The following is a 12,254-nucleotide window of genomic DNA, read 5'->3' on the forward strand; positions in this document are numbered from 1 at the left end:
AAACTCCCAGTAAACATTGATCTCTGTTATAGCAACATGCCATGGGATACTAATAATGTTAGAGAGCGCCCTTAGACTTTTCACAAGAAGATGCACAGTTGTTTGCAAGGTTGCACTAAGTCATGCAAAATAAATTTAATCATTTATGACTTTCTATTACAGTCTCACAACATCCTCTGAAAGCGTGTAAACTTGTCCTTGCAGTAAAAGAGAAATTTGATGCCATGTGACAGTTGTCAAAGCAAAAGCAGCACATATAAAGCTACATGGAAATGCTCAGTATAGGCTTCACAGTGTTCCTGGCCTATGTGTGATATATGAATTCAATAGCAAGAAAACAAGCCAAGTTGTGTTCTAAACCTAGTTAAGAATAAGCCCCAAAATATCAAAACTGTTTTAATCATCTTAATTATCAGAGCATTTTCAGAAAAAGCAAAAAGAAAGAGGCAATTTTATCCATGTTACTTTTCTATGAGTAATCATGGGTTTATTTTATGTTTGGACTTTATGTGGGTTTTTCTCAAACTCAGAGTTACATATTATACTCAATTGAGTAATCGTGGCATAATTGAACCCCCCCCAGTCCCCCACCCCCACCCCTATCAGGATGGAAAGTCAGGGTTCAGAATATATAACTGAAATCAAAAACAGCATTTTTGGAATTTCAGGAATTGTTGGATTTGACCTGAATTGTTGAATTGCACTTGAATGCAACGATAAGTCTGTTTATTCCAAGTAATGAACCCATGATTAAATGGTGAAAGAGGTATGAAAATAATACATCCAATTGTTAAACAGCTAGGATTTATTCACAATTTGGTAACAATAGATCAAACACTAAAACACACTGGGTTGAAAGAATATAATTACATCCTCAACTATCCATGAGGTAGTTTATCCAGTAGGTAGTTTACAGCTGGCACATTGTTTTGTTTTATATAGAAATATCAGAGGATCATTGCATTTGCAACCAAGCGGCAACCTCCAGTCTCAAACTATGAAGCCCATGCGGAAGTGTTATAAACTGCAGTTAATCAAGAATCCATTTGAGGCTGGCTGCAGAAACACCAGAAATCACATACACCAATTAAAAAAAGACGATTTTTGCAGCATTAATAAACATGTTTACAACCTGGTTCAAAAAACGGCTTGGTTCTACGTAGCTAATCTCTCTAATGGCACACACTGTACGGGGGGATGAATTTTTTTGTAACGCGACGGTTCAGAAGATATTAAGATTACAAGTTTTTGACTAAATAAGGACATGACTGACTTGACTCCCGGTCGGGAACACATAGCTGTTGGCTAAGAGGCTCAAACCCCGCCTCTTTACGTCACACTCTGCCTGGTTGAGTTCCACATTTCCAATATGGCTGCCACTGTTGATTTGCTTCAAAACAGCGCTCAGGAACAGATGGGTGATGTCACAGATACTACATCCATATTTTATACACTGTATGATTGCAACCCATGGAAAAAAGTCAACAAATAAAACACTTTGATGCAAGATAAGCACAGAGTTAATGTCTAACTCCAGAAGTCCCTGGTCAATGTGCTAATTCCATCCAGTAGGTACACTGAGTAAAATTTCACCTGAGAAACAACAGAACCCATTCGATAATTGGGCTTTAAAAAGGTTTGCTGAATGTTATCAAGAGCTCCCTCTTTCTTTTGACCAGTATTTTTTTATTCAAGGTTAATTGAAACACATTAATACAGTGAATCATGAACAGTAAGCACGTATGGCAGCAGGTTATAAAACAACAGTGGCAGTTCCATTCTTGTCACAGCAACAAGCTTCTTGAGGACTTCAGGCTGACTGCATAATTTTAATCTGAAGAAAAGGATTGAGAAAAGAATTGTTAAAAGATAGCCTGGGGAAAATAATTTTTTGTGTGTCAGATATTTATGAATATGGTTTCTACCTTGAACAACAAGTTTAGCTGAACCCTCCACTCTGCCAAGAGCGTTTTCAGCAATGACTGTGTAATCACCACTGTCCTTGGGCCCGACTTTGAGAATCACCATGGAGCAGACTCCACATGTGTTAGTGATGTAGTAGTTGGTGTTGGTGTTCAGGCTAATGTTATTTCTGTACCAGGTGACATAGGGTTTGGGGTTTCCTGTCACGGCACAACTCATGTAGCACTCATAGCTCTCTGGGCTTTTGTGTGTTTTAAGTGGAACAGAGAATGAGGGAGGCATTTCAAAGCTGCAGTCCTTAGAGGCAGGAAGGTTCAAAGTAAATGTATCTGGACAAGAAAAGGGGGAAAAAGTTACAAGGAGAAAACACATTGACTGTATTGTATGATTGTTGTAGCCACCCAAAGTAATCTAATTACACTTAACACTTTTGTTTCACTTCAGTAAAATTTACCTTTTGTTCTCTTCACTTCCCATGAGGCTGATTCAGAGGGTTTGGACATTCCCATGTCATTCTTGGCGTAGATCCGGAACTTATACTGTCTTCCAGGCATGATATTGATGGCAGTATATTTATTGTTGAAGAGGTGATCTGCTACAATTTGCCAAGAACGTTTCACAGAATCACGCTTGGTGATCATGTAGTGCAGCCTGTCATCTTTCTTCTCATCTGGAGAGGGGGACCAAGAGACTGTCACTGTCCCTGATACGTTTTCATCAAGCTCCACAGGACCTGGAGGCTTTGGGTCATCTAGAAACAAAAATAATTAATTTATTATGTTATTATTACTTAAATCCTCTTTTTACCCCACTACATTCTTTCTCATGTATACTTTAAGTCTTAAATGTACATAAAATAGGATATACAGATTATAGTGAAGAGGTTTAAAGTCTTAAATCCAAAACAATGTCTATACTTTTTTTTCTTCTGAAAAGTAGAGCATCTTTGGAATATGTAACCTTACTCCACAACCAACAATGTATATCACTTTGTAAATTCAGAATGGTTTTAATACTCAGAAACTTTAATTTGTTAGGGATTATCTGAGACATTTGTTTTCTTCACTGTACCTGTGACTCTTATCTCAACACTAGAGGTCTCCTGACCAACAAGGTTCTTGACAATGATTGTGTAGATCCCAGTGTCATGACGTTCTGATGCAGCAATGATGAGCTGTGATGACGTGTCTGTGTTGCTCACCGTCACATGCTTAGCTACAGGGAGACCGTCCTTGAGCCATTTAATAGCTGGTATGGGAGAAGCCTGTCAACAACAGAGAATAAGCAGGCTTAAGTGTGAGTTAATACTTTTTTATAAAGCAGGAGAGGTATATCCAATCTGCTACTCTGAAAGGATATTGAATAAAAATACTTTTGAAGGTCTTAGATTTTATTATACCAAACCTGAAAGTTAAAGTTGATTCGAACAGAGTTTCCAGCTTTCATCACCATGAAGTTCTTAATCTTTTTGTCAGTAAATTGAGGTCTCACTGTGACAAAGTGGAAAGATTTGGTGAACAAATTGCAAAGAACAAGCGATTAAATTACTGTAATATATCAAGAATTTCACTGAAGGCATTTCACATTTTCCACTGACTAACCTGGAGGAGGCATTGCAATGATATAGTTGTTCAGCTCTTGAGGCTCACCATCTCCACCCTCATTGGTGGCTAAAACTCTTACCCAGTACATGGCCATAGACTTCAGACCCATGATAGTATAAGAGGTCATAATAATGGCATTGGAGTTGCAGCGACACCATTCTGGGTTTTCTGCTGGTCTAAGCTCCACAAAGTATCCTTTAGCCTCATCTTGAACTCCTTCCTCCTCAATAGGTTTGGTCCAGCCAAGAGATAAGGTGGTGTATGTAGAGTCTGTCACTTTCAGGTCAATAACTTTACCAGGAGGCTCTAAAGTTTAAACAGTAAAATGATTATGACAAATCAAGCACTTGAGGGAATCACATTAACTTTTGTTGTCTCATTACTCACTCTTTGGATCCCTTGCAAACACAAACTCAGAAGGTGAACTTGCCTCTCCAGCACCAGAAATGTTGATAGCAAACACACGGAACTCATATTCAATGCCTTCAACAACGTCCTTCACTGCATACTTTTTCTCTGTTAACGTGTTGAAGAGAATAGTTATATTTACAAAACAGTTAATTCCTTTCCTCAGAATATAAAACAAAGCACATTTCGCTGGGAGTATCACATTGGTATTCTAACTGTTAATATGTCTAAGACTGTTAAAAGTAGTCCCAAAATTGCCTGACCTCTGATGGGCTCATCTGGTGGGTTGACTTGGCCCCACAGATTACTGCCATTCTTGCGTTTCTCAACGTTGTATCCCAAAAGATTGGTTCCTCCAGTGTTGCCTGGTGCAGTCCAAGCAAGATTGATACAGTCTTTGAAAGCACTAACAATTTTTGGTGTGGAAGGAGGTCCGGGGTATGCTGAAAGAACAAGAAAGATATAAAAATCAAACCACTTTGCATCTGCCTGTGACTTTTAATTTATACTCCCACTATACTGTCATTTTTGGCCTTCTTTAAAGACGGCTCACCTTTTGTCCCTGCCTGAATGTCATCAGTCTCCATCATTTCACTGATGCCTTGATCAGATTCTGCCCTGATGTGATAGCAATACTTCCTGCCATGATCCACATCAGCGTCCCTGTATTTAGGCTCTGGGCCAATCTTGCCTAATTTCTTCCAGCTGTTTCGGCCAATTTGTTGGCGCTCAAGGACGTAGTCTGTGATAGGGGCACCTCCATTGTCTTTTGGAACCCTCCATTTAAAATCAATGCAAGTTGAAGAACTTTCTATGATATCCACTGGACCTAGCGGTGGTGTTGGTTTATCTATAGTAGGACAAGAGAATAAAGATGTAACCTAAGCAAAAAATAAGAATCTGTAGGTCTTATGCGGTATACAAACCATACCTAACACAACAAGCTGTGTGATTGCCTCAGTTGTTCCACATTCATTTTTAATCTTAATCTTAATTTCTCCCGTGATTTTGCGTGGGCACTTAGTTAACAGCAGGCGGCTGTGTGAGGAAGACTTCTCAATCTTGATGTGAGTGTCCTCCAAAAGCTCTTCATCCTCATTGTACCAATATATCTTCAGGGGCTCCCGGCCCACAAATGACACTTTGAAAGCTGCCTCTTTTCCTGTTTTGATTGTAACAGGTTTTATGAATTCAATGAGGTCATCAGGGTCAATTCTTGGTGGGTCTAGAGAAAAAAAAACACACATAGTTACAAACGGATACTTGTATTTTAGAGCTGAAAAGGAAATCGCTTTATATTGAAAACTTCCAATTGATTCTGATTACGATTAAGTACCTTCAACACCCAGCACAGCTTCTGTTTTACGCCCATCAGCCTCACATCGGTACTTTCCAGCATCATCTTCTTTGCAATTTTTGATGATTACTTTGCGGTACAATCCATCTTTTACAATACAAATATCATCTGTGGCTGTTAGCTGAAACACACACACAAATACATGAACACACTGTAATCTCAGAGGGTTTCATGTGAAAGCAATTAGTCTGTCATCAATTGTTTTTCACCTCTTTCCCATCTTTAAACCAAACTCCGTCACATTCCTCATTGCTCAGTCTGCAGACCAGTTCTGCGTCAGTACCAATAATTGCATTTACATCCGACAGACCGCCGGTGAAGTATACTCCTGGGTCTAAAGGAAACACAACCTCACTGTTACTGGGGAAAGTACATCAACAAAGCAGAACTCAAGATGTACAATGTTCTCATGAATCTTACCAATGACTGTATCAGGTACAAGTGGGCCTGCTCTCACTCTCTTTCTTTTCTCTTGAACAGGCTCTTCTTCTGTATCAGCAACTTCAGCAGGAGCCTCTCCTTCCTTTATTTGTACTTTTTGCTTTGGTTTTGAAGCCTTAGGTACAACTCCTTCCTCTCCTACTTCCTCTCCCTCTCCCTCTCCCTCCTCATCTTCTTCTTCTTCTTCTTCTTCTTCTTCCTCTTCATCCTCTCCTTCCTCCTCTTCCTTCTGTTCCCCCTCTACAGCAGCAGTTGCTTCTACTTTATCTCCTCCTGCTTCTACCTTTGCCTTTGCCTTTTTTTTGGTATTTGCCTTTTCACCTGTCTTTGGCTTTGCTTTAGCTTTAGCTTTTGCTTCTGCTTTAGCTTTAGCAAGAGCTGCTGCTTTGGCCTCTGCTTCAGCTTTGGCTTTAGCGTCAGCTTCTTCTTTTTCAGCTGCAGCGGCGTCTGCCTCTGCTTTTATTTTTGCAAGTAACTCATCCCTCTCTTTCTGTACCTTAGCCTGTTGCTCTTGAGCAATCTTTAAAAGCTCAGGGTTACCACCTCCTGCTCTGGTTGTTTTGCGAGCTTTCTTCTTCCCAATTGAATTTGGATCTTTGTCAGCTAATAAAAAGAGACAATGATCAGAACATTTTTAAAGCTCTATGGAATAAGTTAAATATTTTATAAACTCATGTTAAACATTCAAAGAAATGCTGGTAAAACTGTACCTTCAACTATAAGCCAGGCACTGCAGGATTTCATCCCAGTCACTGCTGCATATATTCCTTTGTCCAATGGAAAGCAGTCTTTCACCACCAATGTATGAATCAACATGTCCTCTGATACCAAGATGTCAAATTTTTCCCCTTGCTCCAGTTCGACATTTTTTCCTTGCCAAGTTATCTGTTTCAGGGGATGTGAGATAACACACTCAAAAACAGCATCCCCTCTTTCTTCTGCTTTCACATCCTGAATCTTCACCAGGAAGTCTACGGGGGGAACTGCACAAAGCAAAAAATTACAGCTCAAGATTGTATCTCTGAATTCCTGTAAAAGGACAACTCATGGAGCACTTGTAGGAGTCATTATATAGTTATCTGTATATGTTGGGGCATAGCTTATAGATCATGCGTGAACTTACGTTTGAAATCTGTAGAGAAGATCTTAATTCCGTCAACTTCCACTTGGTATAATCCTGCATCCTCTGCACTAACACCATTGATACTGAACACAAACTTCTTTCCCACTTGCTTCAGTCCATGTTTAATATCTGTGTCTGCATCAAAGGGAATCATGACTCCATCCTGTTTAGAAATAAGCAGAATGTAAGTCCTCTATCTGTCATGCAGGTTGAAATTTCTTTGTTGCATACTATAGCCGGTTTATACTTCTGCGTAGAATTGACACCCTAACCTGTGCTGTAGGCCTGTCATGTATCTCCTCCTAAATGTAACCGCTCGTTGTGACAACCCGGACCACTAGCCCTCTTGCTTGGTCTGCTGCATTTACAGCACTTATGGAGCTGCCGTACATCAGCTGTACATCAGCCATACATCACAGTAGATTTAATCTCCTGCAACGTCTCCTCTCTATTCTTCTTTGTAATTGCTGTATGATCAATTGCAACATGTAATCACTGTGAAAAAAGCATCAGAAAATGTAGCGGGACCAGAAACAGGGACCTTACTATCATTAAGAGCATGCTGCCCACAAACGTTTCAGCAGAGTATTGTAGCGTGACACGGACACATCGACGTGATGCTCACGGCCGTGTCAGCCACTACAGCATCGGGTCTCCGCAGAAGTATAAACCAGTCTTTAGTCTTATGAGCTTAAGTTATTTTGAATAATTAATCCACCATTAAGGAAAAATACTTCTTGTGAAAAATAAATATTTACCTTGAATAAGAAGATTTTGCTGGTAGGGTCTCTAAGGGACATTTCAAGCTCAAATTCTGCATCACCATCAGCCTTCAGCTCAACTGGCTTTAGGTTGCAAAGCTTTTCAACCACCTACAGTAAGCATAACAAAGCTTTGTAACAGTGAGAGTTCAGAGTGTGCATTTCCTTTTCAAAGCATTTATTCATGTTTTTATATGATTGACACTCTAATGCCTCGCATTGGAATGAAGATTTATTTAAAACATACCCTTTCTTGTTCCATATTTCTTTCCTGCTTCTTCTCCTTGAGTTTTTTCAGCATCCCACGGAAATCAGTGACACCATACTGAGCACAGATGCTCTCATAATCTTTCTTGTCAGCACTCATCAACACTTCCCAAAACTTCTCATCAATTTCTCCTTTCTTGTCTTCTTTTGCATCGATATCAACCCTACAAAATAATTTACAGATCACAATGTAATGTTATGCATGGCTATTAAAAACAATCAAAGAAACGGCAACCATGAAAAAACAGCCTGTTATTTACTTATACTACATACTTATTTTTCAAGGCCTTTTTGAAGTCCTCAGGTACCTCTCTGACAGCTACAACAAAAACAACAGCACGGTCACCACTTTGATGTAATGATAGACTGCCTTATTACAGAAGATATGCAAGTTGTGTACCTGTTCTTGATTCTTGCAGGGCTCTGTTCTTTTTAAAGCCAACTAAAATGGAAGAAATTAGTTAATAATGTTAGTGAAATGGTAAGAAATTTGTATCTTTTATCTTGAATTAATGATGAATAGATAAATAATAGAAACTTACTGACCCTCAATAACATTAAGTGTGGCAGTCACAACAGCTTTTCCGTAGTCATTTCTGGCCAAACACTTGTAAGTGTCAGCTTGATCCACGGTTACAGCAGGCATCTAGCAATAATAACGTGATGAGTTGTTACACTCAGACCATGGATACCGCAAGAAGATCTTATCATTCTGATTTGTATATTGATCTTTGTTTTTCAGACTTTTGTTAAATGGTCAGTGATCCCACCTGTAGTTGGTATTCTCCTGAATTCTTGTCCTGGGTGATTTTGTACCGTTCTTCATCAATTTCCCCATCATTTCTCACCCAGGTCACAGTTGGTGTTGGTTTGCCAATAACTACTGCTTTGAAAATAGCAATTTTTCCTACAAAAACAGCAGTAAGAATTTACCTGAATGTTACTATCTCGAAGACCCCCCTGAAATTTAGGTTAAACATGTGACGAGTAATGCAGTTTACCTTACCTTCTTGTATAGTTACAGCAATGGGTTTCCGAGTAAAATCTGGGGTGGTCATGCCTTCAGGAAGTTCTTCTACAAACTGAGTAATCATGACTCCTGGCACACTTGATCTCTTTTTAATGTTTACTGTCATGATATGAGGGAAACACATTTTTTGAATGTGAAGATTTAAGGCATTGATGATATTTCTTTACATATAGTGTCTCTGAAAAGTTTTGCGCTATGGGATAGATTTTTTTTCTAGCAGTATCAAACAATTAATTTAAAAAATGCTTACCCTGGCCAGGAGCTGTTGGCTCCTCATCCTTAGCTTTACGTATTTTAAACATCTTGATAGATAAAACCGCAACTCTGCAATAAAGAAATGTTAAAAAACACTATGCACTCAAGAAACAAATTAAGCTTTGCGTTAGTTCATGCAGGACACTGAAGTCATACACCTCAGCTGTTGTCAGCTGTCAGTCTCTAGTTTGACTCATTGTTTCCTATCCACACAACCAATCAATTATCTAATGATAAGGCGGCCTATTTAAACACTTCTTCCCTGTTGCTTATCCCTGCATACATGTGCAAAACTTTGATTTCCGGTGCAATACAGTAACCATGTGCAATATTGTAACTTATTCCATAACATATTTTATTATTATATTCATCTACTACATGTGCACTCTGGTTTAGGCTAATTTAACTTATTTCATGTATTTAAAAGTACTTATATGCCTTTATTTGTAGAGGTAGTTTTTTTATTTAGAATTTTTGGATTTGTGTTTAGGTTTATACATTTATTGTCCTTACTGTCTTGTTGTCAAGTACCAGTGTTCCAATCACAATGTCAAATTCCTGTGTGCAAGCTCACTTGGCAATAAAGCTTTCTTGAATCTTGAATCTTGAATACCTTTGCTGCCCACACTCTGCTGCTGTTGGTTAAACTTTTCCTCCTGCATCCAAGTCTCCTGTTTATTCTACATGTCGGTTTTACCCTTGTTGGGGATTTTGCAATGCACTCCCTGGAGAGCCAAAGCAGGCTGCTTGGCTAACCCGGGGAGCGCTAGAGCAGAGCTTATAGCGCCAAGCATAACTGGATTCCGTTTAGCAGTAAATGGTTAAATCTTAGACAAGGGTTCCTGACTGAATTACTAGTTGTTACAAGAAAACAGCCTAATTATCTGCATACTTTGAGTCTTACTTAGACATTGTACTAGTATACTTTGTTCCCATGTTAATGCCCAACAAGTCTTGTAATCTCACCTCGGTCTGAACTTGTTAACATGTCTTGACCAAAAATAGTAACCACTGGAATACCATTACTTGTGTCATGCAGTCAGTCTCTTCTTGGTGGCCTAATTTTAATTGGGTTTCACTTTTCATTGTTTTAAGTGGTGACTAGGGGCAGAAAGTACACTTTTACAACATAATGCAGATGCATTTAGTTAGGATCCTTGAGTTAGTAGCTCTATCTTTGTCGTAGGTGAAAGAATTTCTCTGATGACAGAATACAAAATACCTATCATGCCATCAGCACATTCCTGCAAGTGACCAGCCTAATTTTGAAGACAGTAGGTCACATACCCTGTAAAACTATCTATCATGACGCAGGAAGTGGTGTAGGCTGCTGAGAGCAAATGTAACATTGTAATTACTGTTCTTGTATTTAGGGTTTGCTTTCTTTCAGCATTTATAATTTAATTTTGTTGGTAATAAAATAAGATACAATGGAACAATCCATCATAGGCAAATGCCAGTATTGTGTGCTTCAATGTAGTTTATTTCCCCCTTTGTTTAATATGTTATGTACTCAAATATACTTTGGAATTATAACATTTTCATTTTGCAATATGTTAACACCATAATCCCTATAAACATAAAACAAATTGTCTTTAAAAGTGTATAATTAGTCATAGCCAATATTGCTTCAGGAGGAAGCTTCAGTCACCACCTGTCAAAACATGTTATGTGGCAAATTATAATAATACTAATTGGTTGAATTCAAATAGAGACTTTCAAAGGACTTAAGGTCACATTACAAAAGTTGCGTGACAAAATACAGACTGAGACAGGTGAAAAAGTATGGGAGTCCCATGGGTTGGCAGAGTTATGGGAGGTTGTAGGCTGTGGTCAACTGCTGGTGTTTGAGCAGTTATATAACATCATCTTTAACGATGTAAAAGTGACTTCTTTTTTTACATAGGTGAACTTATCGTATTTATATAGATATTATCAAAAACTATATGATCTTAAAATTAAAACACTGATAAAGTTTACATTAATTCATAAATCTATTTAGTTTCTAAATTTGATAACAACCACTTCCACTTTTATTATCATGCTTGATTAGAATAACTTTTGCTCAGTTCTATCACTTTAAAAACTACCAGCATTTTTAACAGTTTTGCACTCTTGGTTTGTGTGAAGCTAAACTTGTCTGAGAAAAATGTCTTTGTCAAGGGTGTTGTGTGTGAACTGATTTATGAATACCTTGCTATGTCTTTGACCTAAATCTCAGGGCTGCATTAAGTGCCAGAGCAAAAACTCGACTTAACACTTTTTGTATATAAAATGTGAAACAAAATGTACACGTTAGCTTGGCAAGGAACTGCATCCCTTTGGGTTTTCAAGGAGGAAAGTGCAGGAATATTTCACAATGAATATGCTCAGTGTGGTACAGATTTACATCTCTCTTGTACTTCATTCACCCTTTTTAGCATTTCTTCAACATTCCAACATTTCTCTTAAGGTTTATACTTTTCTTCTATTTTCTTCTAATTTTATTTCTGAGCATTGTGATTTTACATCATGTTGAACCTAAGACATACTCAAAATATATTAAGTGCTGTCAGCATTGTTCAAGATCTCTCTAAATGTAAGAAGTTATTTACAACTTGGCATATAAGTACACATATCAATGCACATTTACATCAGCTTCCTTACAAAATCAACCAAATTGTAATTTTCCCAGTGCTTGGTAAATGTACTTACTATTTTTTTTCAAGTTAGGTTGGCTGTTCTCTGCTGTCTGTTGCGGTAAGGTTGCTGCTGTATCTTGAGTGTGGGCTCTTCGTTTTGAGAAGCAATAAAGCCTTTCAGAGACACTCAGCAACCTAACCCAATGCTTTTGCACTGGGGCTCTTGGGGATAGGTTTACTGACATGCACTTTGGCCCCAAAATGCTATAGGTCTTTGAAAAGGGGGCACCAGAGGAAATGCAGCAGAGAGGCTTTCTAATCCCTCCCTCAAAACTGGAATTTCAGCTGTAGTAAAGCAGGGTGCTTTTAACTGCTTCTTTTGAAAAGTGTGACACAGAAGGGCCACTGCCTGAGATGCCTCTACTAAATTGTACATGTAAGCTGTCTTATCGTCATTTAACAGA

At 38.5% G+C, this 12,254-nt stretch overlaps 1 protein-coding gene across 1 annotated transcript; it reads right to left on the reverse strand.

Annotated features, from left to right (window-relative positions):
* Nucleotides 1-1,474: 1,474 nt before the first annotated feature.
* LOC117829250 (immunoglobulin-like and fibronectin type III domain-containing protein 1) lies at nucleotides 1,475-11,913 on the reverse strand. Its single transcript, XM_034706903.1, has 25 exons — nucleotides 11,864-11,913; nucleotides 9,165-9,238; nucleotides 8,891-9,013; nucleotides 8,655-8,791; nucleotides 8,431-8,530; nucleotides 8,285-8,326; nucleotides 8,158-8,203; nucleotides 7,865-8,048; nucleotides 7,615-7,728; nucleotides 6,857-7,019; nucleotides 6,444-6,716; nucleotides 6,017-6,336; nucleotides 5,713-5,962; nucleotides 5,502-5,626; nucleotides 5,272-5,413; nucleotides 4,867-5,160; nucleotides 4,489-4,785; nucleotides 4,199-4,378; nucleotides 3,915-4,043; nucleotides 3,525-3,833; nucleotides 3,328-3,413; nucleotides 2,995-3,187; nucleotides 2,378-2,674; nucleotides 1,926-2,252; nucleotides 1,475-1,834 (listed from the first exon to the last, which is right to left on the reverse strand). Exons 2-25 carry the CDS (start codon nucleotides 9,214-9,216, stop codon nucleotides 1,830-1,832), a joined length of 4,188 nt encoding a protein of 1,395 aa, XP_034562794.1. The 5' UTR covers nucleotides 9,217-9,238; nucleotides 11,864-11,913; the 3' UTR covers nucleotides 1,475-1,829.
* Nucleotides 11,914-12,254: the final 341 nt, after the last annotated feature.

This window comes from Notolabrus celidotus, chromosome 1, assembly GCF_009762535.1.
Source record: "Notolabrus celidotus isolate fNotCel1 chromosome 1, fNotCel1.pri, whole genome shotgun sequence".
Classification (NCBI taxonomy): Eukaryota; Metazoa; Chordata; class Actinopteri; order Labriformes; family Labridae; genus Notolabrus; species Notolabrus celidotus.